The sequence below is a fragment of the Chiloscyllium plagiosum genome, unplaced genomic scaffold (genome assembly GCF_037043375.1).
Source record: "Chiloscyllium plagiosum isolate Xiang-an unplaced genomic scaffold, Cpla_swu_hap1 HiC_scaffold_42, whole genome shotgun sequence".
Classification (NCBI taxonomy): domain Eukaryota; kingdom Metazoa; phylum Chordata; class Chondrichthyes; order Orectolobiformes; family Hemiscylliidae; genus Chiloscyllium; species Chiloscyllium plagiosum.
The window spans coordinates 23,952,910-23,975,297 of NW_028270180.1; the positions used below are offsets into that span (position 1 = coordinate 23,952,910).

The window sequence follows — 22,388 nt, forward strand, 5'->3', positions numbered from 1 at the left end:
ATGATACAAATATCTCAGCAAGAAGTCCAGCAATCACTTAATCTAGCTTTCCAGAGTTCTAGGGTACACCTGATCAGGTCCTGGGGATTTATCCATCTTTGTACGTTTCAAGACATCCAGCACTTCCTCCTCTGTAATCTGGACATTTTTCAAGATGTCACCATCTATTTCCGACATTTTGTGTCTCCATATCCTTTTCCACAGTAAATACTGATGCAAAGTACTTGTTTAGTATCTCCCCCATTTTCTGTGGCTCCACACAAAGGCCATCTTGCTGATCTTTCAGGGGCCCTATTCTCTCCCTAATTACCCTTTGTCCTTAATGTATTTGTAAAATCTCTTTGGATTCTCCTTAATTGTATTTGCCAAAGCTATCTCATGTCCCCTTTTTGCCCTCCTGATTTCCCTCTTAAGTATACTCCTACTGCCTTTGTACTCTAAGGATTCACTCGATCTATCCTGTCTATACCTTACATATGCTTCCTTCTTTTTCTTAACTAAACCCTCAATTTCAGCATCCAGCATTCCCTATAGCTACCAGCCTTCCCTTTCACCCTAACAGGAATATACTTTCTCTGGACTCTCATGATCTCATTTCTGTAGACTTCCCATTTTCTAGCCATCCCTTTACCTGCGAACATCTGCCCCCAATCAGCTTTTGAAAGCTCTTGCCTAATACCATCAAAATTGGCCTTTCACCAATTTAGAACTTCAACTTTTAGATCCGGTCTATCCTTTTCCATCACTATTTTAAAACTAATAGAATTATGGTTGCTGGCCCCAAAGTGCTCCCCCACTGACACCTCAGTCACCTGTCCTGCCTTATTTCCCAAGAGGAGGTCAAGTTTTGCATGTTCTGTAATAGGTACATCCACATACTGAATCAGAAAATGTTCTTGTACATACTTAACAAATTCCTCTCCATCTAAACTCTTAACACAATGGCAGTCCCAGTCTATGTTTGGAAAGTTAAAATCCCCTACCATAACCACTCTATTATTCTTACAGATAGCTGAGATCTCCTTACAAATTTGTTTCTCAATTTCCCTATGCCTATTAGGAGGTCTATAATACAATCCCAATAAGGTGATCATCCCTTTCTTATTAATGCAAGATGAGGAGGTCCAATGGGGACTTGTGAGCAATTGAAAACCTTAAATGGTCAATTAATGGCTACATAACAGCCTCAACTTGCTGATTACCTGTTTTCTTGGCAGGTGAGCAAAGTGCCTGGTTTTCTGACCAGTAACCAGGGTGACATTGCCTGCTGGGTTGAGGAAGCCTTCATTTCCCTCAATCTGGGGAAAATGATAACCAATGTGTAAGTTATAATGCTTTGTTCTGCACAACTACTTAGCATTTCTTAAGCACAAAAGTAAGAGCGGACATGGATTTCTATCCTCATTTTTACAAAAAATTTACTTTGTGTGATTCAAAATTCAGACAAGATAGGTATTAACCATTGGCCTGTAGACTAATGTGGAGGATATCACAAGAACATTTTTTTAAAAAGCAATTTCTATTTAAACATTAAAAAGTTACAGAAAACAAGCCAAAAACTTAAATTAATGAAAACAAATACACTTCACACAAGACAGCCAGATTTCAGCCCTGGCGACATTTTAATGGGAAATACTGAACTACAAGTCAAGTTTACAACTTCTGTATAGAAATCACATGTGGGTGGCCAAAGATCACAGTACAGAATACAAAAAGCAATATATATGCATTGTACAAGCTGGCTTAAAAGCCCTGCCTCTTATACTTTACAAAGTGAAAAAAGAGAGGTTGCTGGGGCAAACTGTACAAATCAGTCTCTGACATTATCTGATCACTATGTTGATGAGCACAGTGGCTATCTGAACAGAATCAACATGTTAAATGGACAATTTGAGGTTAGTGCCCAGCAATTGGGCAAGTGGATGAGTAAAAGCTTAATTATATGATTTTCTAGCTGCCATTAGTCAAATCTTGCCTCAATTAGAATGGCTTGTCCAATGCTTTCCAACCCAATACCCATTTTAGCATGGGGGTGGGGAGGGCAAAGGCAGACAAGCCATCTCTGTGGACACAGGAAAAAAGACAGATGGGGTGTGGGGCTGAAGATAATTTAAACTAATTTACAGAAAAAAATTGATAAAAATGTTGAAAGTTCTTTCATGACCAGGACAAGCCTGAATTATCAGCTCGTATGTTGTCGAAAACAAAATAGAGAGTTCCGTGGCTAACAGAGGACTACAACAAGGTCCAAACAGGTGGGAACATCCACTTGTGAAATGAAACACATGTACTAATGTGCAGCGTTGCTGTTTAGTCTCATCAAATCAAAATTGGAAATTTTGGAAATGTTTTTAATCTTTTTTTAAAAAATTACCTTTCAACTGGTAAAAGAATAGCCTGAGCATTAAAATATGATTGGGAGTGGGCTAGCGTTGTTAAATGTATAAAACTGATTTTCAAAGGCATCATAATTAACAGTCTTGTCCTTCAGACATTCAGAGCACTTTCAAGCAATGATGTTCTCATCAACCAAATTTAAGGTTTGTAGAAAATCTCTCAAAATTCTGCTAAGCTCTTCTTGTGACCCGTTTAATAAAAAAAGGAACACTCAAAGCGTTTCATCGTTTTCCAATAGTTTCTATTGTATTCACAAGAAGCTTCAAATGCTAGGATCGAGATGCTTGAAAAAAATCTTCAAAATAAAATGTCTAAATGGCTGAAACCACTGTTGCTTGGAACACACAATGAAGCAGCAGGAAAATCTGGGACCGTGTCAAATATGACCAAATTACTAAATCACCATATCAGTTCTGAAAAAAACATTAGAAGGACAGAACAGTACGAGAAAAACCTGAATGGACAGCTGCCACAATAGTAAGAGAGATCTTTCAGTCAGTCAACCACTTGCTCATTAACATCCTTTAATACCTGAAGCTACTAATCAATAGGGTCAAATACTGCATAAAACTGGAACCAGCAGTCTGCCAGACTTCCAAGAGGAAGCGAATTGTGTTTGGAAGACTAAGGCAGGTTTAAAAAAAAAGGTCACAGGTAAATTACCCTCAGAGACCCAGAGTTCAACATTTCCATAATGAAAGAAAAGGTGATTGGACAGTTCCAATGATGTCTGCCATGAAGTTTGGTCCAGTTGTTATTAGACGAGCAAACTTGAATTAAAACTTAAACCAAAAAAAAAGGCCAAAATGTACTATGTAATGGCATGCTGCACAGGGACACTTAATGATGCAAGTGTTCTGTACATAATGAAATATCTTTTCACTAACAGAAATTCACACACAAAGAAAGCTACAATTACTCTGAAATCCCTTTGGTAAAAACTTTAATAATGGTGCCTCATTTTTCCATATTAACTAACTTCAAGCCACCTCATACTATGATACACAATAAGCTAGTAGGTAATGCTAGCACATTGATGCAGATTGGTTCTTTTTTAAAAAAAAGTCTGTTGACAATATGTACACAGTATTTACAAAGACATAGCAGTGTTTTTTGTGAGTGCGCGCGTGTGTGTGTGTGCGTGCGTGTGTCGTGGGGAGTAGCTGGTGTATGGCATTGGATGAGATGCCACAACATGGGCACATTGAGTAAGGGGAGGACCTGCTGTGCAAGTTGGTCACGGCCCCTTGAATAAAGCACTGTATTTCACCCTGTATTTATTGATTTTCATGAAGTGCAGTGTTTCCGTTTCACAGGTGGTTGTGCAAGGCACCATGCCTTCCAATCCCTCTCCCATTAGCCACTTGTTGGATTCGGCAGCCATTTCACGAGTGACATGCTCCTTGCTCCATTTATCCACCCAAGCCTGAAACCGCTGGTGTAACCGTGTGCTGACTCGCTCGTGAGACTAAATCCAAAGAGAGAAACAATTAGAATCATCAATTATGCCAATCAAATTTAACAACAAACTGACTGAACTCCCAATCATCCCCTCCTTCCCCGTTAAAGGAACTACCTATAGCAAGTTTCTTGACAACCAAAACCAATGGCAATTGCACCTTAGTGCTTTTGGGGCTGGGTGCTAAAAGCAGCAATTAGCAGCATCACCGAGACTAATCCAACTGTTCAAATGGTTTACAACAAAATATTGTAACGGATGTTCAAAAGTCCTCTTGTATGAGGGCTTTAGATAGTTATGGGAGGTTGTTGAGTCAGTCTACCTGTCCAACATTCTCATAAACCTTAGCAGTATTGTATCTCTCCTCCACTTGTGAAAAAAGGAAATCAGTGACAACAATCCAGTTATTATTTCAGTAGTCAATAGACAATTACTAAAAACATTTAGGATCTTATTGGCTGAAAAGTTTAAACAAACATATGGTGAAACATCATCACTGTCGTTCAATAGCAAATTTAACTGATGTCCAAGTGAAGGATAGCAAACGTAAGCAAATTAGACAGCTCGTAAAATAAAAGGATAGTGAGAATCTAGAACAGAGCGCCATGGAAACAAGAGATTAGCAATTCTGAATGGTGAACCATCTCCTCATCTCAGTCACAGTATTGTGGATCTTTGGAATTATCCACCTCAGAGATTTTTAGATAGTAAGGGAATTGAGGAAATTCCCTTGCAGGAACATGGTTCATAAGTTCATACGCTATAGGAGCAGAATTAGGCATTTGGCCCATCGAGTCTTCTCTGCCATTCGATCATGGCTGATAGGTTCCTCACCCCCATTTTCCTGCCTTCTCCCCATAACCCTTCAACCCATTACCAATTAAATCTCTAACTCCTCCTTAAATTTACTTACTACCCCAGCATCTGCCGCACTTTGGCGTAGCGAACTCCAGAGATTCACAACCCTTTGGGAGAAGTAGTTTCTCCTCAACTCTCCTTTAAATTTGCTGCCCCTTGTCCTAAGACTATGACCTCTCATCCTTGAATGCCCCAAAATAGGAATCATCTGCTCCACATCTATTTTATCCACACCTTTTATCATCTTGAATATCTCAATTTAATCTGCACTCGTTATTTTAAATTCCAGAGAGAGTAGAGGCCTAAACTGTTCAATCTCTCTTCATACGACAAACCGCCCATCTCTGGGATCCATCTCGTGAACCTCCTCTGAACTACATCCAATGCCACAACACCTTTCCTCAAATAAGAGGACCAAAACGGTGCACAACACTCCAGGTGCAGTCTCACCAATACCTTGTATCGTTGCAACAATATTTCCTTACCTTGAAATTCTATTCCTTCAGCTATAAAAGCTAACATTCCATTCACTTTCTTTATTATCTGCTGTGCCTGTGTAGCTAGTTTTCTATGACTCATGAATGAGCATACCCTGATCCCTCTGCACCGGAGGGCCCTGAAGTCTCTCCCCATTGAGATAATAGGCTGCCTTCCCATTTTTACAACCAAAGTGCCTGACCTCACACTTATCTTCGTTAAACTCAAGCTGCCACATTTGGCCCAGTCTCATAACCTATCCATATCTATTTGTAAGGTTCTTATTTCTTCATTGCAATTTACCATCCCACCTGTTTTTGTGTCATCCACAAATTTGACTCTCGAGCCTTCTATCCCTGTACCCAAGTTGTTAATATAAATTGTAAATAGCTGGGGTCCAAGGACGGAACCCCATGGCACCCCACTATTACATCTTGCCGTCTAGAAAAAAAAACACTTATCCCGACTCTCTGTCCATCAGCCTATCATCTATCCAAGCTAATAAATTAGTCATAAACCCATATGCTCCAACCTTGTGAATTAACCGTATCAAACGCCTTCCGGAAATCCAGATATATTACATTTACAGGAGCCCCCTTATCCACTTTGCTTGTTACATTTTTGAAGAACTCTAGAAAATTAGTCAAACATGATTTGCCCTTCATAAAACCATGCTGACTCTGATGGATAGCGTTTTGATTTGCTTCCTTGATAATGAATTCTAACACTTTCCCAACAACAGATGTTCAACTAACTGGTCTGTAATTTTTCACATATTGTCTCCCTCCCTTTTTGAATAAGGGCATTATATTAGCAGTTTTCTAACCCACTGGAACTTTTTCCATGTCCAGGGAATTTTGGAATAGTGTAATCAATGGATCCATTATCTCCACTGCCACTTCCTTTAATATCCTAGGATGTAGGCCATCAGACCCAGGGGACTTGCCTCCTAATAGTTTGCTGAGCACCTTTTCGTCATCGATGTTGATTGTTCCAAGTTCTACCCTTTTTATTGCCTTTTCCAATAGGAATGGTATTATTCTTAGAATCCTTACAATGTGGGCACAGGTCTTAGGCCCAACAAGTCCACACTGACCCGCCGAAGAGTAGGTCCGCCCAAACCCATTACTCAATACTCTATATTTACCCTTGATTAATGCACCTAACCTGAACCACATTCCTGAACACTATGGACAATTTAGCATGGCCAATTTACCTAATCTGCACATCTTTGGATTGTGGGAGGAAACTGGAGCAAACCCACGCAGACATGGGGAGAATGTACAAACTCCACACAGACAGTCGCCCAAGGCTAGAATCGAACGCAGGTGCCTGGCGCTGTGAGGCAGCAGTGCTAACCACTGTGCCACCATGTCGCCCATATTGTTCTCCATCGTGAAAATGGAGGCAAAGTATTGATTTAGCATCTCTGCCATTTCAGTGCTCCCCACTATTAACTCTCCGGTTTCATCTTCCAAGAGACCAACACCGACCTGAGCGATTCTCTTCCCTTTTATATTCCTATAGAAGCTTTTGCTATCCTTTTTGATATTTTATGTTAGTTATCTTTGGTAATTTACCTTAGCTCTTTTTATTAATTTTTTTAGTATCCCTTTGTTTATGTTTGAAAGTTTTGCAAGCTTTGATCCTGCCACTGGCCTTTGCAATATATCTTGTTTTTGATTGTCCTTGCCCTCCTTGTTTAGCTATGGATTTCCCCCCGCACTCCCCTTACCATCTTTCTTTCTCACTGGGATATATTTTAGTTGTGTCAATTGACACTTAACAGAGAGGGGATAAATAATTATGGACTAATATCGAGTTGGGGGGAAGCTGGAGGAGTAGTGGTAACATCACCCAATTTGCAATCGAGAACTGCAGGATAACCATCGGAGACCATGGATTCAAATCATACTACAGCAGCTGGTGAAATTGAAATTTAATTTGTCAAACTGAATTTAATTCAATAAGTCTGAAACATAAAGTTGGTCCCAGTAATAGCGACTACAAACCAACTTTGGTAATCAGAGAAACTTATTTGGTTCATTAATGTCCTTTAGGGAAGGAAATCACTCCCCAGTGTGGCCACATGTCATAGAGATGTACAGCATGGAAACAGACCCTTCGGTCCAACCAGTCCACGCTGACCAGATATCCCAACCCAATCCAGTCCCACCTGCCAGCACCCGGCCCATATCCCTCCAAACCCTTCCTATTCATATACCCATCCAAGTGCCTCTTAAATGTTGCAATTGTACCAGCCTCCACCACTTCCTCTGGCAGCTCATTCCATACACATACCACCCTGTGTGTGAAAAAGCTGCCCCTTAGATCCCTTTTATATCTTTCCCCTCTCACCCTAAACCTTTGCGCTCTAGTTCTGGAGTCCCCGACCCCAGGGAAAATACTTAGTCTATTTATCCTATCCATGCCCCTCATAATTTTGTAAAACTCTATGAGGTCACCACTCAGCCTCTGACGCTCCAGGGAAAACAGCCCCAGCCTGTTTAGCCTCTTCCCATGACAATTTGGTTAACTCTTAACTGCCCCCCTGAAATAGCCAAGAAGCCAAGCAATACAAGGAGTCTTAAAACTGGACAACAAATGCTGGGTCTGCCAATGACACCCACATTCCATGATGAATAAAGAAAAACTTTTAAAAGCTCTGCTTCTTCCTCTGTCCAAATTTTGTGTTCTTTTTAAAAACAGAAAATGCTAGAGAAACTCTGGCAGCATATGTGGAGAAATTAACAGAATGAACATTTCTAGTCCGATACGACACGTCTTCTCACAGTGGTGATGAAGAGTCATTTTGGACTTGAATTGTTTACTGTGATTCTCTCTGCATAGGTTGTACCAGTCCTGCAACATCTTTTCCCCAGCATTTTCTGTTTTTGTTTCAGATTTGCAGCAGCTGCAGTATTTTGCTTTTACTTGTGTTCTTTTTACAAGTTGATCCCATGAAAAGTGCAGATCTAGCTGTTTATCAGTGGAATAAAATAAAGTCAGTGCAGTATCAAAACTCTGCTGCTAGATGGCAGCAGCATTTAGTATACACTAAGTCTAGTAATACAAAAAATGCCGAGTTCATTTTTACAGAATTGTTCATTGAATTCAAAGTTTTGGGATTTTAGAAAACTCAAACCTACTTCCGTAGTATTAGTTGCGATGCTCTCTGATATGGTTCCCAATTTCAAAATGTGGCAGAGGCATACCAGGCAAACAGCTATGCTTGACAATTAAAGCAATGCTTCTTAAAGTGGGAGCCCAAGTGGGATTGTGAACTGAAATTTGTAGGTCAAAATCTCTGACTAATGCCCAGGCACCATGAAGCTCTGATTATGTGACAGGTGAGTTAGGAGCAGGATTAGGCCATTCAGCCCCACAAACCTGTTCCATTAGGCAAAAATATCATGGCTGAATCTGATTGTAACCTCAAAACTGCAATCCTATCAACCCCTGAAAATCTTTCACTCCCTTGCTCAACAAGAATCTAGCTACCTCGGTCTTAAAAATATTCAAACTCTACTTCCATCACCCTCTTCCTTAGATTCACAACTCTCAGAGAGAAAAATGATCACCTCACCAAGTCTTAAATAAGTGATCCTTGGTTTTTAAACAGTGACTCCTACTTCTAGGTTTTCCCAGTAAGAGGAAACATCCTTTCTGCATTCAACATGCCAAGACTCCGGAGGATCTTTTCATTTCAATCAAGTCACCTCCTACTCTTCTAAACCCCAGAGGATATAAACCCAGCCGATTCAACACTTTCTCACAGACAACCCTCTGATTTCAGGTTTTGTCTGGTAAATCTTCTCTGAACTGCCTCCAACGCATTTACAGTATCCTTAAATAAGGTGCCCAGTACTGTATACTCTATTCCAGATGCATTCTCACCAGTGCCCTATAACTAAAGTATAACTCCTCTGGATATTATGGGATTAGGATAGTTAGATATCTGATGGGCTGAAGGGTCTTTTCTCTCTGACTCCCTACTTTGGATTCAATTTCTCTTGTGATAATAAATAACATTCTATTTATTTTCTTAAATACTTGCTTCACCAGCATACTAACCTTTTGTGATCCATGCACAAGGACTTGCAAATCTCTCTAAATCTTAAAGCTCTGAAATCTCTCACCAGCCAAGAGAACCCGTCTTGTAACAGCTGTGCTCCCAAAACTTCCCTCATATCCCACTTTCCCAATTCTCACTTGGGGGAAGGACAATTTCCAAGCTTCAAAATGGGGCCACAGTGGGAAAATGCTTGGGAAGTACTGCTAGTTGTTAAAACATTGACAGCAAATTGGAAGTAAAACTAAGTAAATGAAAGGGTTGGGGAAGAAAAGAGATAATATGGGCAACAAAGAGAAGACAAGTGAACAGAAGAATTTAAACTTGAAATAAAAATAGTAGATGTTGGCAAACACTAAGCCAGTCAGGTGGCATCTAGGTTTGCTTTTGTTTTAACAATTTTATTATACACTTGATTTTTACAGTACATTCTAAACAGTAAGTAAACAAAGTATAATACTCCCCCAGACTATCATGAGGGATTTTTAAAAAAGTATAAAATCATAGAATCCCTACTCTGTAGAAGCAAGCCAGTTGGTACATCGAGTCCACACAGCCTTTCCAAAAGAACATCCCACCCAAACTCACCCCCTTATCCTATCCCCACAACCCTGTATATCCCATGGCTAATCTACTTAATTGACAAATCCCTAGACAGTGGGAGGAAACTGGAACACCTGGAGGAAAACCACGCAGACATAGGGAGAATGTGCAAACTCCACACAGACAGTCGCCTGAGGGTAGAATCGAACCCCGGTCCCTGGTGCTGTGAGGCAGCAGAACCGCCCCATAAAGTAATAAAAGACAAAAGAAATTCAAGAAAATTGCTACAAAGAGAGATGTATTACCAAAGTTTTTTGGCTTTTACTCATCAGGACAAATGAAAGAATGCCAAATTTCAAACGATTACAACTATTTATATCACACAAAAAAAAAGGGTTGAACGTTTGAACAGTCAACTCTGACTAACACTGAGAAAGTAGTGTGGAAGTATAAGCTTCCTAAGGCTTCCAGGTAATTCAAAACCTTACTCTGCAAACAAAAGAAATATGTTCAAGCCAAGAATGGCTCACTGGAATGAACATTGTTAGCAACAATGAGCCACGTTACAAGCTTGGCTGATAATTTCACATTGAATTGTAGTGCAGTTACTTTGTGTCAGGTGACTGTTTTAATAATAAAGAATACTGTAGGGCAGAGGTTAAATGATGAAATTTACACCGAGTAAAGGCAAGTATAGACCAAGTCTTTATTTAAGCAGCCTTCATCGAAAGACTTTGCCAACATCTTGACATGCCTATCAGCTTCACCAAATTAGTAAAATACTAACTGATAAACCCTGCCTTCTTTGTTTAAAGGTTTACCTTGGAGTTAATTTATGTTACTTATGTGGAGCTGCTGTACGTAATGTTTCAAATGTCCTGTCACACTCACCCAATTAAGTGGTCAACTTCTCAAACTGATTCTGAATGTAAAAATATTTTCAGTGATGGAAATTCAAAGTGTTCCTGTGAGAAATTACTCAAGTGTACATGTTGAGTTATTTAATAACATTATGGAGAGATGAGTAAGAGATTTGTCTTGATCTTTATAAATTAATAATGAGGGACTGAAGAAAATATAAAGGAATTCCACTTCATACGCCACATGCATACACCATGTGTACTAGATAGCTTTCTTAAAATAGGACTTGACAAGAATCCCTTTTTAATTGAACAAATCCAATGATATTCATGTATAACAGAAGAGGCTTAAAACGGTTTAATCTCAGCGTAAACAGAAGTGCTGGGAACATACAGTAGATCAGATAGCACCAATGTAGGCAGAAGCTTAGGTTTACAGATAGGAATTCTTACGACGAAACGCCAATGACCTGACATATTAACTCTTGATTTCCCCTCTGTTACCTGCTTTTTATGTTTCTGTGTCAGATTTCCAGCACCCATCCACAGTGTTTTACTTTTTGTAACTTAAAACACATGCTATTTGCAAGCTGTGTACTGACCTGGCGAGCCCTGAGCAGCGCAGTTCTCCTGTACATGTAGTCTTCTGATTTGAAGACATACACCATCTTGTAAGAGTTGAGTTTAAAATTGCACTGCGCTTTATCATAGTTCTCTGCATTTTCTATGGATTTCTTATTGCTGCATTCCTTCCCTTCCTTTTCCTGCTGCTCCCGACCCCGTTGGCACTTGCGAATTCGGCGCAGATTCCTAAAAGAGAAAAGGACATACAGGTCAGTGACTCAGATGAGTGCAATGGAACAAAGAAGTTGATAAAGTTCAAGATCTGCAAAACATCAGTCACTGTCGTCATCCCACCTTTGTGCTTGCCTCCAAATTCCTCAAATTACAATTCAGAAAACTTTGCAATGACTTTCTAAAGAATATTATGAAGGAGGCCATTTGGCCCACGTGTCCAAGCCTATTCTCCGAAATGTCTATTTAATTATTTCCACTCTCCTGCTCTTTCCCTCCAGGTCCATAAGTTTCAAAAATTCAGGTTGACTTTTAAGTCAAAATTCACCATTAAATAGATTTAACATAGGCTGGACATGCTGACACCCAGCATGAGTAGCAACATTGCTCATAAATATAGCAATAGTGACAAATACCAATTCATGATTCAGTTTTAATATTGGCTGAGAGATAATGTGTTAAAGCGAAATGTTCATTTTAATGTTTAAAAATAAGCTTAATATCGTGCACACATCAGCAATAATCAAGGGTGAGCATGCAAGTTAGCAATCATCATTGACACATTGGTGTTAACAAACATATCATCTAAATTATTTGGTAAAAGAAGCAAAAGCAAAAGCAAAATGTTTTCCTATTGTAAGTAAAAATCTGGGCTGCACCGCCTGTCCAGATAGGTGGAGGCAGATTCAATTGAAGGGAACTGGACACAATCAGTCAAATGGCCTCCTCGATCGATCCTGTGATCCAGTGATGCTTTCTAATTTGCATTCAAATGTGCAGATCCTCAAAATTAATTTCACTCTGTCATGCATGCCTGCTAATTTAAAAGTACCAATTGTTTGTATCCTGCACAAAACCATGGGCTGCTGCATTTCCATGCACTTAGGGGGAACATTATAAATTCTCGTTCCATCCGTGCTCATGAAAAACACCATTAAAATTCCTTGGTAAATATAACTATCCCAAAACATATGCAGCACAACTGTAAAATTCTGTGCAAGCAACAAAACTACTTTGTACAAGAGATTATACAGTGATGACCAATTGTGGGAAAAAAACACTTTTTAGTTTCCTATGATTTATGCATTCCACTTCGGAACCACCAAGGATAAAGGACCTCAGTTCTTGTGATTGGAATATGTGAACAGAAATAAAAATAAATACATTTAAATTGTGCCGGTAAAGAGACTGCCCAACCAGTTAAACAAAGCGATAAGGTTAAAAACATAACCAGTCCTTGTTGCCTCTTGTTCCTGTGGGAAGCTAGAGAAGTGAATGTTGGGCCTCTTGCTGAGTTTTGTATCATCGATAGTCACAGGTGAGGTGCTGGAAGCCTGGAGGTTGGTTAATGTGGTGTCACTGTTTAAGAAGGGCAGTAAAGACAAGCCAGGGAACTATAGACTGATGAGCCTGAACTCAGAGGTGGGCAAGTTGTTGGAGGGAATCCTGAGGGACAGGATGTACATGTATTTGGAAAGGCAAGGACTGATTAGGGATAGTCAGCATGGCTTTGTGCTTGTGAAATCATGTCTCACAAACTTGATTGAGTTTTTTGAAGAAGTAACAAAGAAGATTGATGAGGGCAGAGCAGTAGATGTGATCTATATGGACTTCAGTAAGGCGTTCGATGAGGTTCCCCATGGGAGACTGATTAGCAAGGTTAGATCTCATGGAATACAGGGAGAACTAGCCATTTGGATACAGAACTGGCTCAAAGGTAGAAGACAGAGGGTGGTGGTGGAGGGTTGTTTTTTAGACTGGAGGCCGGTGACCAGTGGAGTGCCACAAGGATCGGTGCAGGGTCCTCTACTTTTTGTCATTTACATAAATCATTTGAATGCAAGCATAAGAGGTACAGTTAGTAAGTTTGCAGATGACACCAAAATTGGAGGTGTAGTGGACAGCGAAGAGGGTTACCTCAGATTACAACAGGATCTGGACCAGATGGGCCAATGGGCTGAGAAGTGGCAGATGAAGTTTAATTCAGATAAATGCGAGGTGTTGCATTTTGGGAAAACAAATCTTAGCAGGACTTATACACTTAATGGTAAGGTCCTTGGGAGTGTTGCTGAACAAAGAGACCTTGGAGTGCAGGTTCATAGCTCCTTGAAAGTGGAGTCGCAAGTAGATAGGATGGTGAAGAAGGCGTTTGGTATGCTTTTCTTTATTGGTCAGAGTATTGAATACAGGAGTTGGGAGGTCACGTTGCGGCTGTACAGGACATTGGTTAGGCCCTGTTGGAATAGTGCGTGCAATTGTGGTCTCCTTCCTATCGGAAAGATGTTGTGAAACTTGAAAGGATTCAGAAAAGATTTACAAGGATGTTTCCAGGGTTGGAGGATTTGAGCTGCAGGGAGAGGCTGAACAGGCTGGGGCTGTTTTACCAGGAGCGTCGGAGGCTGAGGGGTGACCTTATAGAGGTTTACAAAAGTATGAGGAGCATGGATAGGATAAATAGACAAAATCTTTTCTCTGGGTTCGGGGAGTCCAGAACTAGAGGGCATAGGTTTCGGGTGAGAGGGGAAAGATATAAAAGAGACCTAAGGGGCAACTTTTTCACGCAGAGGGTGGTATGTGTATGGAATGAGCTGCCAGAGGATGTGGTGGATTTAAGAGGCATTTGGGTGGGTATATGAATAGGAAGGGTTTGGAGGGATATGGGCCGGGTGCTAGATTGGGTTGGGATATCTGGTCGGCATGGACAGGTTGAGCCCAAGGGTCTGTTTCAATGCTGTACATCTCTATGACTCTATGCAGAAGTGGGTACTGCAGATGCTGGAGATTAGAGTCAAGGTTAGAGTGGTGCTGGAAAAGCACACCTTCCTGATGAAGGGCTTTTGCCCGAAATGTTGATTTTCCTGCTCCTCGGATGCTGCCTGACCTGCTGTGCTTTTCCATCATCGCTCTAAATTGCCTCTTGTTCTATGTCAATGGTATATCATACCATCAATTGGATTAGATTCCCTACAGCATGGAAACAGGCCCTTGGGCCCAACAAGTCCACAATGACCCTCTGAAAAGTAACCCACCCAGATTCATTCCCTTACATTTACTCCTGACTAATGCACCTAACTCTATGGGCAATTTAGTATGGCCAATTCACCTAACCTGCACATCTTTGGATTTTGGGAGGAAACTGGAGCACCAGGAGGAAACCCACGCAAGAAGAATGTGCAAACTCCACACAGACAGTCGCCTGAGGCCGGAATCGAACCTGGGTCCCTAGCGCTGTGAGGCAGCAGTGCTAACCACTGAGCCACCGTGCCACCCCTATTATAGTCATTGTATTATACTGCAAACCTCAGGTACTGAATAAAGCTCTCTTGTACTCTGTCCAGCTACTATATCTAAATCTCAACATTTTCATCACCTATAGTCAGACCCCACCACCAAAAATATATTTCCCTCCCTAACAATATGTGTTCCATAGGGACCAATCCCTCTGCAAGTCCCTCGTTAGTCCACACACCCTACCAACCCCCGTCCACCCCAGGCAGCTTCCCCTACTGCCACAAGAGGTGCAAGACTTGTCCCCTCTCACCTCCATCCAAGGCCCCAAGGGATCATTCCAAATCCAGCAGATCCACTTGCATACCCTCGAACCTCATTTACTGCATCCATTGCTCCAGATGTGGTCTCCACTACAGAGAGACTGAGCGCAAATTCATACAATGGTTCAGGGAACACCGCTGCTCTGTAGGCACCAAACAACCCCACCTTCCAGTGGCTATCCATTTCAACTCCCAATGACATGTTCATTCTGGGTCTCCTGCACCATCTAAACAAGGCCACCTGCAAGTTGGAGGAAGAAACCTCATTTTCCACCTCGGGAGCCTACAACCACTTGGCCTCAACATCGAATTCACCAGTTTCCAAATCTCCCCACCCCATCCCAGATCCAACCCTCCGTCTTGGCACCACCCTCTTGACCTGACCTCCCTGTCCATTTTCCTTCCCATCTATTCATTGCATGCTTCCCACTGAGCTATCACAAAAACCTTCTATCTGCATCCACTTATCGCCATCGCACCTACCTTCCCCCAGCCACACCACCCCCATTTATTTCTGAACCCCTTCCCCCTCCCCACTTCTAATGAAAGATCCTGCCCAAAGCAACTCTCCTGCTCCTCAGATGCTGTCTGACCTGCTGTGTTTTTTTCCAGTGCCACACTTTATCTAACTGTTTTAAAGAAAGGCAGGGGTGTTATTTCAGGAGTCTTAGTCAATACATATATCCCTCAAACAAAGTAACAAAGCAGATTATCTGAGCAGTATCATAGTTTATCAGAATTTGCTACACACATTTGGTCATCGTGTTTCCTAAGTACAATAGTGACTACTGTTACGACATGATGTAAACTCTCCTGCTTAATTTAAAACCAGCCACACAGAAAAGATTTATCCCGTGCAGTAATCTGCAAAAATTTAATAGGCCAAGAACTAGTTCAAGTAAAAATTAACAATTTAATTTCTTAAAGCATAACAAAGAATAATTAACTAACAACTATTTACAACTCCTTCCTCTAACCTATCTTATACCTTGCCCTTCTACAATACTAGTCCAATAAAACTCCCAAGTAGGATTTACAAAATAAAACTGCTTATCACAAAACCAGGCAGCTTTCAGTTTTCTCTGTATTACTGTCTTCTTCTTTTTGGACATTCTGCTTCACAGATTACTGATCAATAAAGGTATCTTTCAGAGAGCTACTTTTCAGGCTGTCTTTTTACATGCTGGGGCTTAGCAGTTCTCCTCTCAACTGTTCAGTTTTCCCAGTCTTACACTCTCAAAGCATCAGATTGTGTCATGGGCTTTTAAGAATGTCAATATACTCAATTCAAACATGATTGGAACTTGGTATTTTTTCATGGTATAATTTAAACTGATTGGCCTAATTTGAATCTGTTTTGTCATTTCTAGGCAACCAGCTAATTTAACTTTTTGACCAAGTGTGTTACATTGTTATCTTACTGAGAACACTTGGTGCTGTCAGGTAGATCTACCAGCTTTTAACTCTCTTAAAGGTACAGTACACCCATATCTTCATAACACTACACTTAAATAAGAGTACTTAGTTGCCTGCAGTGCTTTAAGGTGTCCCTAGATTATGAAAAGCACTATATAAATATAAGCTTTTTTCCCCTTTTTATGGAGGATGCAGTTGAATATATCTCTAAAAACAAGGTCTTAGCTTCTTTCTCAGTGATGGTGTTGATGGCTGGTAACTGACAAAGCAAAATATACTCCACCTCCTACTGAAGCATACTGTTCAGAAACCAACTTACTTTAAACCTTATTACTGTGAGAAATAAGTAACTGAAAGAATATTTGCAGGTGATAAATAAAAGGGTTTAAATGTTACAGTTGAATGTACTAAAACACGTGCTTCCAAGCAATGTACTGACAAATATATTTTAGGACAATAATTTCTCAGGAAGGTCTACAAATTGAATTTACCGCCTTAAAGTAGCTCACAGGGTGCAATGGAGTGTGTAAAACCCTTACAAGGAATAGTAATGCCCAACATGTTACCTTGTGATCAATCAACATATCTTGGTTAAGTGAATGTGAACAAAAACAAATTCTCTCCATCTCACCTCTCAAAGATTATTCCTATCACAATGACCAGTTATTATAATGACGCATAGTATGTCCATGATACTTTGTGCAGTGAACTCTCAAAAAGGGTGCACATTGAAACTGGTGAATGCAGTTGCATTTAATATATTCAATCTTCCATCTCACCTCTGAATTTTTAAACTTCTTTTTCTCTTTTCAATGTTATTTGCTCATTCAAACATTAGGAACAGGAAAATGCCACTTAGCCCATGGAGCTTGTTTTTCTATCAAATTAGATCACTACTGATGTAGAACACAATGACATTTATTCATCTTTTGTTCCATATCCCTTGACATTCTTACTTCTGTCTTAGTCTTGAAAATCTCACATATCCACCGTCTGTTAGAGGACATGATTGCACATTTCCATTATTGTGTGAAAAGTTTCCTTCATGATAAATGATCAAATTCCAATTCAGTGAATGTATTTCTTTTTGGATTCCCTCAGCTTCTCTGTCTCTACTCTACTAATCTTTTTTTAATTTTAAGTATCTCACCTTCTGAACTCAAGAGATATATTGCACATTTCAAATATTTACGCTAATAATTAAACCGTTGAACTGTTCTTTCATTTTAGTACATCTCAATTGTATTCCTTTCAAGACAAACATATCCAGCCTGTGGTAGTGATCAGAACTGAATGTAATACTTCAAATGGGGTCTGACTGAAGCTCTGTGCAATCTGGCGATTTTACCCTTTTCCCTATGCAATAAGCCTTTTGGATAACATTGCAGTGGGCATGTTGATTGCTCCTGATTTATACACTACCTCTCAACTCCTTTGCTCTTCCAGTTTCTGGTCTTGTGCTATTAATAAAATATTCTGATTAGCCATTCTTAGTTCATCTCATACTTCTCCACATTGAACTCCATATGATTGTAGCTTCCTGTTCCCACCCAGCGACGTATTCTGCCTTCTGACTTAGCATCATTTACAAACCCGAATGTGCAATTCTGTAATAATTCATCTAAGTCATTTATATGGTGAAAAACTGAGGGTCAAAAACACATCCCTGAGGAGCATGACATCTCACATTATAGCAATCAAGTAGATTCTCTTTATCCCTCACCCACTTAAACAACCAATTATCAATACATGCCAAAGATTGCCTCTGATTCCACACACACACCCACCCACACCTACAGCCTTGTTAATTTCTTGCAATGGAATCTTACTAATTTGCTTTCCTACAATGCACAAAGACAAGATAAATAAACAATCTTCTGTTCTTGTTGTGAATGACGTCCTCAAAAAACTCAACTGTATTATCCAGACATGATCTACCCTTCACAACTTCAACTCTAATTACCTCATACTTGTTCAGCAGCTCACTTCACCCATGACAATACTGTAGGAAGACTACTTGAATCTGGTGTATTATCTGTTTCTTCACAAAAGGACTTAAAAAGCATTAGAAACGGTACAGAGGAGTTTTATCAGAATATTAGCTGTTTGAAGAACTTTAGTTCTGAGGGCAGGTTGGAAAAAATTTGGAGATGACCTACCAGGTATTCAAGGTGAGAGGCTTTGATGAGGACAATAGCGAAGACAAATCAAACTGAGGGTCATGGATTTAAATTAATTAGCAAAGGATTTAGAAAATGTCATTACTCAAGGGAGCTAATGAGATATGGATCACTCTACCTCAAAAGGTGGAAGCCGATTTCATAAATAATTTTTAAATGGAGTTGGACAGGTGCTAGAGAATGAAAAACTTGCAGGGTTATGGACATAAAGCAGGATGTGGAACTAATTGGTACTAATTTTCCAAAAAGCCAGAACATGCAGGATGGTCCAAACTAGTCCTTCTGTGCCGTGTAGTCCTATGGACCTCTCTTCGAAATATTCCACTCATCAGCACACAAATGCAAGACAAAAAGCATGTTTCTTTCAGCAATAATTAAGTTGTGTCCTCCCAAACAACTAAGTATCATTTACAGCGATTCAATGATCATAGCTTAATTAGTGGAAAAGCCTTACCTAGGCAGGAACACAGGTTTCTGTGCTAAATGTTCCCGTAGTTCGGGAGAGGTAGAATCGGAATTCATGTAACGATCCAAAAAGTCTGACCAGCGCTGCAATCAAACAGAGAAGTGTTTATTAAATACAATTAGTCCCGTAGGAAGAGAAGTCAGATTACTTGCTCCACGTGATATTTATTTTCTTATATTGAAGTTCAACCTCGGCATACAATTATAAGTTTCTTCCAATGCGAGTGGGTTGGGGGTGTGGTCGGGAAAAAGAAAATCACCCAGGGACACTGTTTCTTCAAATAAAGTTGCACTTAGTGTCATGAAATTTCTCCTATCTCTGCTGATCCACATCCACATATCAAAGCAGAAGCTCAACAGTGAGATCTAGGAGATCAACAAAAGAGAAGAAAGACTTGAAAGACTTGCCTTGGTGTAGCGCCTTTCATAAGCTCAGGACGTCCCAAAGCGCTTTACAGCCAATGAAGTCCTTTTGAAGTGCAGTCACTGTTGTAAATGTAGGAAACGTGGCAGCCAATTTGTGCACAGCAAGCTCCCACAAACAGCAATGTGAAAATGACCAGATAATCTCTGTCTTTTTAAAAAAAAAGTACTGGTTGAGGGATAAATTTTGGCCAGGACACCGGGGATAATTCCCCTGCTCTTCTTCGAAATAGTGCCTTGGGATCTTTTACGTCCACCTGTGAGGGCAGACGGGGCCTCGGTTTAATGTCTCATCCGAAAGACGACACCTCCAACACCTAAAAGGCTGACACCTGCAATATGGCATGGATAAGTCAGGGATAAGTTAATTTTGACACATCCAAGCTTCATTAAAATGATAAATCAACAGTAACAACAAAGAACTGATTACAAACTGACTCAAAAATGTACAAGACAGATAATAGCCATATGGCTCAACCAGTCAACATTTCTCCTCTCTACCAGTAGAAACTCTAAGTCCAACAAAAAAATAAATGAGACAGACCCTGTAACAGACCAGTCAGAAGTTAATTTATATGGTGAAGTTGAGCTTGAATCAAAACTGTGGAAGGTATTCTAACTACAAAGAAATGCGGCATCTCTCAATCTGTTTGATTTCAGGCTGCTGCTGTCAAGCGAATGGATGGGCATCATGCTCCCACAGTGCTATCAAAATCCATCTTGTGCAGTTGCCAGAGATTGGATATTAGCATCCACACTAGACTATTTTCATAATTACAATATTGTAATTGACAATCAAGGGTTTTAAAACTCAGTGTGCAGTAGCCAGGAGGAACCTGGAATTTACTAATCCAAAAGGAGGATAAATCACAAGCAGACTGAGCTCTGACATTTTTTTTATGTCTCCTGTTCTACCAGGATAGTGACTGGCACTCGGAACAAACCGAGATCATGAGTTCAAATCTCAGCACATCAAGTTGTGAAACCAAGCTGAATAAATCTGGTCATTTGTGGTTCAACACCAGCATCTGGGTTGCAATAAAACACAACAGAGAGCCAACCACTCCCATCAAGTCTGGTCTCCACATGACTCCGGTCCCATTCAATTGTGGACAACTGCAACAAGTTCAAAAACAAAACAAAATGTCTGTCAAACATTCAAGCTTTATTTTAGGACAACCACAGTGCAGTCAGCCGAATAAAGCCCTCCTCATCACATGGAGAATGAGCCCAAATGAAACATTAAGGAGCTAATGTCATAAACTCCCATTTTCATTGTGGGTTTGTCCCCTCAGCAAGATAGACCTATTAGAGGTGAGGGAATAGTGATACAGTCAAATAAAGCCAGCAGTTCTCAACATTAACTCCTGACTCCAGAAAGTTTCAAATAAGGTCAAGACATATTCTGGTCACCACTCAATGTTCCTCTCAATGAATAAATCAGATTGGAATAACATTTGGAGGAAGCTCTGAGAAATAAATTCACTGAAATGACCAAGTCCACAAGCACACAATTGCTAGACCAAGGACATGCATCTCATTGAAGGAAACCAACATGAAAAAGTAAATGCACTGGAATGACCTTGTGAAAACAAAAGTCTCACTTTTATAACAAGCACAAGTTCCATTGGTTAGAATGGCATTATTGCCATGCTACGATGTCATCTAACAACCCAAAGCATCAGAATCTATAAGGCTCTATGAACCATGACTGCAATATAATCATAACATAATTGCATATCACCATAAAGCATGGCTTCATAGGTCAGCACATCCCTTACCTGGACAGTCATCAAGCTCAGTGACAGTATGGAGAGTGTAAAGGCGTGCCAAGAGCAGCACCAAGCACATACGTGAATGACGTATTTGGTGAAACTACTATCTGCATGTCGAACACCAAAAGCACAAGATAAAATCAGGGGCAAGTAAATGCAGAAACAACAGAGCAAAGCACTATAGCACAGTGCTATAAGCTTTAACACATCCAGTCAAGCAAGGTTGTGGACTACCAGGTAACAAACAACAGGAGAAGATTCAGTAAACATCCTATCATTGGAGTCAAGGAAATGAATGTAAAAAAGCTTAAGGACTTGAGAGTGTCTTTATGCACAGTAAGCAATTCCTAATGGGCCAATGTGAGGTCCCCAATATCATAAATGCCAATTCAGATCATTGTTTGAATACGGAGATAAATCTGAGTGTACTGGACACAGTTAAGACAATGAGCCTCAATAGTAAACCAGCTGTTCAACTGAGTATGCATGTACCAGAGCGAAATGCTCACATAGCCTAGCTGTTCCAATACAGAGAAGACAAACTTTTATATATTTTCTAATAAACATGTTCAGAGACTTCTTTACACATCTCCAGAGCAGGTTAGGCTTGAAACCAGGCTTTATTGTCCGCAGGGTAGGAATGATACCATTGCTTTTATGAGAACCTATAAGTCAAACCCCTACCAACTCATGTGTGAGATTTAACAGGTGCATCCCATTCAGAAAAAAACAGGATAAATCTAACCTAATCTATTACTACCGTTTTAGCCTTTTTCTCATCAAAACTAATGGATGGAATAATGTCATCAGTTAACACCAACTCACCAATACCCTTTCCACAAACATTCACATTTCATTCCGTGATAATCAAATATACCAATATACCAACCACTACAGCGGACAGCTGAAACTGACAACCGGAAGCGGCAGGGACAGACCACTATAAACACCGGAGGAAACATCAAAGAAGCGCTTCGCAGGAGGCTCCCAAGCACTGATGATGTCGCCTAGCCAGGGGACGAAACGTTTGCAACAAAAACTTCCAGCTCGGCGAACAGAACCACAACAACGAGCACCCGAGCTACAAATCTTCGCACAAACTTTGAAGTGATAATCA

General features: G+C 40.3%; 1 protein-coding gene across 3 annotated transcripts in view; it reads right to left on the reverse strand.

Moving 5' to 3' along the window:
• Positions 1–1,599: 1,599 nt before the first annotated feature.
• sin3aa (SIN3 transcription regulator family member Aa) overlaps positions 1,600–22,388 on the reverse strand; it is a 126,405-nt gene continuing 105,616 nt past the window's right edge. For all 3 annotated transcript variants that reach the window (XM_043680523.2, XM_043680524.2, XM_043680526.2), the window contains 3 exons: positions 19,063–19,157; positions 11,269–11,476; positions 1,600–3,865 (listed from right to left, as the gene is read on the reverse strand). In XM_043680523.2, coding sequence (XP_043536458.1) covers positions 3,635–3,865; positions 11,269–11,476; positions 19,063–19,157 — 534 coding nt within the window. In that variant the 3' untranslated portion in view covers positions 1,600–3,634. The remainder of the gene's footprint in view (positions 3,866–11,268; positions 11,477–19,062; positions 19,158–22,388) is intronic.